Here is a 6880-nt window from a genome sequence, read left to right on the forward strand (position 1 = left end):
TGCTGTCATCTTTGACATGTCTGTCTTAAGCAAGGGAAAGAAGAGGTTTCTCAGATCCTAATGCATTTACTTAGGGGTAGAATAATACATTTTAAAAAATCAGAGGGCTTCTGGTGAAAATGGCAGTCCTGTCCTTTGAGTCGTTTGCCATCAATTACCCATTCTAACATCCAGTGCAACTTTCTTGTGTCCTGACATTGTGTGTAATTTTGCCTCTGCTCTTCTTTTGACTGCTGCCGGGCAGAGCAGAGAATGCACCTTGTAAAGACATAAGCATACTGTGTGGAAGGCAAGCATGTCAAGTTGAACTACGCATTTTCAGCAGCATCCCCATGTTCTTTGTAAGCTGTAGTTTGCCTCTAGGTTGTATTGGTTTTAATTTCTTTTTCAAATAAGTGTGTCTGGAATTACTCTCCAAATCGTTTCTGTATCATGGCTGCAGAACAGGTAGAAACATGTAATATTCCAGCCATTAGGTATCTGAGGATTATGTTCTGCTTGCAAATAGATTTTTTTAAAAAATGTTTTTCTGCTTCATCCCAAAGATAGCATAGAAGCCAATGTAGAAACAGCTGAAGTCCACGTTCACCAAGCAAATCAGCAGTTGGCTAGTGCAGCAAATTACCAGGTAAATATGGTCAGAAGCAACAAGATTATGTTGGAAGGTTTAATCCATTGTATTAAGAAATGAAACAGTGAGAACTTGGATTTGCTTGGTGGCCAATGATGTGAGTCCCACGGGACTCTCTTTTTGAGTCCATCTTTTTGATGCTTATTTTTAATGAAATATTTACTTTCTGCTTCTGTAAGAATAAAAATCTGGAGCAATATACAAAATACCAATAATATTTGAAAAGAAGCAGACATCACATTTGTAAGAAGAAACAAACAGCCATAAGTGAGAATTTTAAAGCACAGCCATTCAAAATGTGAGCATTGAAGGTATGGGGGGAATAACACTTCTGAAAATGGGACACTGAAAATAGAAAAGGTCCCATTAGGCCCTAGAAAAGGTCCTGTCTGAGCTGCTTTGCCTCAGAAATTTGGGGGATCCAGAAAAGGACCTCTGATACAGGTCTGAACAAAGAGGTAGGCTTATATTACAGAGGGTTATTCAGTTCCTCTGAGGTCAAACCATTTAGGAGTTCATGTCACTTGGAATTGCATTTTCAGACACATGAAGCCAACAAAGGCTCTGCAAGGTGATGCATTTACTGCAGGGAATCATGTCAACAGCCTGGCCTCCAGTTTTTGTACCAGCCAGAGTTGGATAGTCTTCCAAGACAGCCCCATGTAGGTTGTATTACAGCAATCTAACTTGGCCATGACCAGAAAATGGATGAGTATAGTGAGAGCATTGGTATGATGCCAGGTGCAGCTACCCTTCTCTAGCTGTGAAAGCATCTGCACAATGTTTTTACATGTCATGTGGACTTCCAAAGATAAGGTTAGGCTCAAAAGCGGACCTGGTAGGTTTAGCCCCACTCACTAGCTGCACCTGGTCCAGACGGCTCTTCAGTTTGCACTGGCCACTGCCAGGCTCTGCTTCAGTCTACCACACCGTCTGACGCTGATGAAACGTAAGACGAGCCATGCTGAATCGGACAAAGGGTCCCTCCAGTCTGGCATTCTGGCCACATAGTGGCCCACTAGTTGCCCAGAGATTCTCAAAAGCAGGACACAAGTGCAGCGGCATCTTCTTGCCCAAGTTTCCCAACCCATGGCATACATAGGCATGGGTTGAATCATTTGGAGCATAAGCAGGCGCTGGAGAATTTGCAGGCAGAAGTGTCTAGGAGGCGAGCTAGAATTCCCAGCACCACCTTCTGAAACCGCCCTCCAGGACACCACGGAAGCACCAAGCCTTCGCTTGATCTGTTTGCAAGAGCACTCCAGGAAGTTACAGGGGTGGATGGGATGGAAAGCTGCTTGCCTGGTGGTAACATAGCATTGCTAAATGTTTATATTATTCCTGCAAATAAAATAATTGGTCTCCACCCAATATTTCTTCTTGTCAAAACATCAGCTTAATGTGAAAGGGTGCTTTTCTGTGCCCAGTTTTTGATGCACTTTTAAAACCCTTGAGCTGGTGTAATTTGCTTAATTACCATGGTTGATATCACAGTCAGCCATCTCTTGTCTCGTGAGAAAGAGGAAGAATGTTGCCGCCTGCAGTAAATGAATGATGTCTTTGCCGCAGGCGTGAATAAGGCAAGAACTCCTGCCAAATGCAACCTTGCCCAAACCTGGTGCCCTCCAGATGTGCTTAGCTACGGCTCCCATCATTCCCGGATATCATTGCCAGTGAGAGCTGTGGTGCGACATCCAGCTGGGAGAGGCAGATTCCCGTTCAGGGAACTGGAGCTGACCTTACCTAATACATAAACTAGGCCTGCTGAGTTAAACCATTGCTTGCTAGATTAAAGTTATTAGTTCCAGAGACCGAAAAGATCTAGTTCACTTAAAAGTGCTGTTAGTATTTTGGGATTGATTCTGCCTCCTTTACAACAGTGAAATGCAAGCATTGTTAAAGCCTGCGAATGCCGTTGAAGTGAATAGGGCCACTGCTGCAGTCCTAAATGGACACATTTATCTAGAATTGCCAGTTCCATTGGACTTGATGGAACTGCTCTAGACTTTAAGAGTGATTGGCTGAGGCTTGGGAAGTTGTAATCCAAAACATCTGGAGTGCAACGAGCTTGCCTACCCCGGGACCACAAGTAAAGGCTTATATGTTTGAATACTCTTCCATACAGTAATCTCTACGTGGAAATCTCTAGCTTATAATGGAAATGGCTAGACAAGAACCCTTCTCCTAACAATATGTAGTTTTCTGTGTAAAGGATCCCATGGATGAAGGATACTCCATCACAGGAGCCCCAGCTCATCCTGAGGGGGTGGATCTAAGCTCCAGAATCACTGTACTAATGATTTCTTCTTTGCTTGCTTCTCCCCAGCGCAAGTCCCGCAAGAAAATGTGTATCATCATCGCTGTACTTGCTGTGGGAGTTACTGTCTTGGCCCTGATCATATGGCTCTCATTAAAATGAGGTGTTAAAGGATGCAGGACGGTTTCCAGCCATGTCTCACCATGAAAGCTGTTCAGTAAATGGCATGTTCATCTTTATCACTTCTGCTTTCTCACAACATGCATTTTTAATCCAGGAGGTCCTTTTCCCCCTTCAGCTTGCAGAGTAGGATTAATTTGAATTTACAGCCACCATTTAACCTGCCAGGTGTAGTCAGCTTCTTATATGGTGCCTGCTTTTCTCTTTGCTTGTTTTTTACCTCCAGGCCAGGTTGCACAGATGACCAGGTATGAGGTTTGCACACCTGGAGTCGTGTCCTGTGGATGAAGCAGGTTGCGCTTTTTGCACACAAAGGCGAGGTCACTTAGCTGCTCCTTGAAGGCCTTGGGGAGGGACTTGTGAGCAGGCTACAAGTCAGACTCCAATTTAACCCACAGCCTTTTAGGGGCAGTGTAACTTACTAGAATAAATCACTTTCAGACACGGTTGCTGTCTCTGTGCTAAGGAAATTTGACATCGCAGCTCCTCCTCAAGATGCTCTACATCCTGTCCCATTGAATCATTCCACCGATTAGTATCTGTTCACCACTCTGTTCAATCTGTGCGTAAGTCAGGTTGCTGCAGGTTGATAGTAATTGTTCTGTGGTAATCTTTCCAAAGCCTTTGGATGATTAATTCTGCAGTTTCTCTTTTGCTCTCTTTCTCTTTCTCTGTATTTGGTATATAAAACTGATACTGGGTATCAGCAAACTTGGCATAGCCTCAGATAACAAGAAGGGTTTGATCCATGTAGACTGTGTGTTTATGTGTACCTTTAATGGTAGGACGTGGGGAGAAATTTAAAATTAGCTAAGATTGCACCTTAATGTATGCATGCATTAGGTATTTGAAGTATATGGGCAAATTTAATTAACGATCAGCAAATTTGGCTCTGCACTTTCCTCTGATCTCAATATCTGATAATCTATGCACACATAACTGGGAAACAGTTTGTGTGTCAGGGCACAGCTAGATGAGACAGAAGGAGATTCATGATCCGATAAGGTCACGGAGCTTAGGACCGGTGGGCTTTTCTCCTTGGCCTCCGCAGGGCTCCTGTCACTGCCCAGGTTGAAGAAAGTTGTACAGATTAGGAATGTGATAGAGGAGAAAGACTCAGCCCCTCACTGCTCCATGGCCACAATCTGATGGGACTTGGGGATGCCTCTGTATTTCTCTTACTTAAAAAGGAGACCTCATAGTGACTTTCCTGCTATCTTGTCTGTATTGGCTTAAGGTGGTCATCAGCAAAAAAAAACCAAATTTAGTTCTACTTGAATTGCAAAGAGCAGCAGCCCATATGAAAAGCATGCCCTGTGTTTCATTTTTAACAAATTCCTTTCCCCATCATGTCCATATACAGCATTTTGAAAGCGTTGACTACCGAATAATTAAAGTTTAATTATCCTAAGTCTTCAGGGTTTTAAAGACTTCTAATTTTTGTACCATTTTGAGGTAGTATTTGATTGTAAAGAAATAGGACATTATTTGCCAGCTAATCAATTTTGCTTTTTTAAAAAGATACATTAATGAAGGTATGAAAATGTACTGTATAAATGTTATCTGTCTTACACATTTTTGTACAGCGGTTTGATAGAGAAGTGATGTTTACATGATAAGCTCTTGAGACTTGTGATTTGGGGGTGGGGGGGAACTAAAAGTATCTACTAACTAAAACTTGGATTCCATCACTGAAATAAAAGTAGTTTTGAAAGTGAATGTTTTGCTGATTGTCCTTGGCTCTTTATCTGCGACTTTTAGATCTAACTGATCAATTTAAAGCTTAGCATTTAAAAGGGACTAATCTTAGGCAGAAAGATAATCTGGTTGAAAGAACGTACAGATTGCAATCCTGCACCCCGTAAGCTTGACCTGAAGGCTCAGCTGCTGCTCCCAAGCATTGCTAAGGCCTTTGTGTGCCTTTTCTACCTGCACTGCAGTGTTTGGCCAATGTCAATGGGGCAGAGAAGCCCTTGGTGGCCAAGGATTTTAACTGAAGCTCTGCAAGAACTGCTCCACAGTTGGCACCCAGATAGCAGTATTGGAACTTGAGCTTGTATCCATCATACCAACAGGACAAAATTTCCATACATGATCCTAAGAAAATTGGCCTGCACTACAGTTGCCACCAAACCTTGAAGGTCACAAACTATGCACTGTGACACTATTTTTAAAATGATGAATGTTGGATTTTTGGTGGGCCTGCTAGGTTGTACAGCTCCTAATGATTTTCGGATGGCATGTATTACCGGCTCTACTGGCTGTCCTATTGACACCCTTGTCAATGGAGCTAAGTGTGGTGTGATGGTTGGAGTATAGAGTGGAAAGTCCAGGATTTAAATGTCTCCGCAGGTGTGAAGCTGACTGCCTTGTGCTCTTGACTATCTCTCAGTCTACCTTAACTCACAAGGTTATTCTATGAATACTTTTGGAACTTTCTTGAGCTCTCTTTCATAAATGTAGGACATAATATCTGGAATAGGAAGCTCACTTGAGCAGAGCCCTAGCTGTTCACTTAATCAGAAGGAGTTCACGGCATCTCTTAGCCCAGTTCATTATGGTCATACCCTTTCTCTTGCTCTCCATAGTGGCTCACAAGCTTTGGCTGCCTTGATGACTAGTCCAAATGTGTAGCATCAGAACCCAAATGTAGTGTTCAGTGCTTCAATCTGTGCTGGAGGTGGTCTTTGGCATCTTGACAATGTAGCACAACTAGGAGTGAATGGATTTTGATTTCACTTTATTTGCTCATATTCAATTAATTTGCCCTTATGCTTAAATTTAGTTATGAACTTTTGAGAATTTTATTTTTAAAGTTCTCATAGAAAGTCTTGAACATGTTTATGCCCATTTCCTGTACCACATGCATTTTTTATTTCTTTAAATATACATATTTTTCAGTAATTTCCTTAACATAAAAGCATTTTGCAAGTTTTTTCACTAATTTGTCATTTTTGTACACATTAATTGGAATTTTAAAGGCAAATTTAGTTTTGGTTGTCACAATGGACTTTTTAGCCTGGAAAAAAAATAAAATGTGACTAATGGGGACATAAGAGGTATATAAAATTTTTATGGTGTGAAGAAAATAGCTTGATCCTTTCCCCGCCCCCCTTTCTGGAATTGTGGGGAGATTCAGGAGACATTAAAGGAAACACTTTGACATAATACAAAGTTAAGCTACGGAGCTCACTATTGCAAGATGTAGTGGTGGCCACCAAGATGGATCTCTCTAAAAAGGCGTTAGACACATTCATGAAAGGTAAGGTTATCTATGGTTACTTGCCGTGACGATTGCATGTTAGATCCAGCATTGGAGTCTGCGTGTTACTGAATACCAGGTGCCAGGGAACCACAGGTGGGTCCTTGCTATGCATTCATGTCGTACTTGTTGGCTTCTATATGCTGCTGCTTGTCCACTGGAAGAGAATGCCGAGTTAGACAGGCCTTTGGCCTGCTCCAGCATGCATCCCCAGCCACCAGCCGAAGTCACCCATGTGTGGATGGAACATACAGGGAGAGAAGCAGAAGAACTATTTTCAGTGTTGTGGATGTTGCATTATAAATCTGGTTGTGGTTTACAGTATAAGAGCAATCTAGCCTGCAGTCTGTAAGCAGCCTTGTATGCCCAGAAGCAGAGGGGAAGCAAAGGACCATGCAATCCAGGCACACTGTCCAAATGCTGACCTGCCCACCAAGTGAGCCTGTCTTGGAGCAAGCACTTGTCATGAAAAGTGCCCCCAAAGAGCTCCAGATGTTTTGAGCAAGTGAGCCTAACTGGACATAATGGGGAAAAGGCTTCTCCTGGTTGC

At 42.5% G+C, this 6880-nt stretch overlaps 1 protein-coding gene across 1 annotated transcript in view; it reads left to right on the top strand.

Annotated features, from left to right (window-relative positions):
- STX7 (syntaxin 7) overlaps window positions 1-4787 on the top strand; it is a 29368-nt gene extending 24581 nt beyond the window's left edge. Inside the window, exons 9-10 of the mRNA XM_044424425.1 lie at window positions 546-628; window positions 2958-4787. Coding sequence (XP_044280360.1) covers window positions 546-628; window positions 2958-3050 — 176 coding nt within the window. The 3' untranslated portion in view covers window positions 3051-4787. The remainder of the gene's footprint in view (window positions 1-545; window positions 629-2957) is intronic.
- Window positions 4788-6880: the final 2093 nt, after the last annotated feature.

Source organism: Varanus komodoensis, unplaced genomic scaffold (genome assembly GCF_004798865.1).
Source record: "Varanus komodoensis strain SLA01 unplaced genomic scaffold, ASM479886v1 scaffold1, whole genome shotgun sequence".
NCBI lineage: Eukaryota > Metazoa > Chordata > Lepidosauria > Squamata > Varanidae > Varanus > Varanus komodoensis.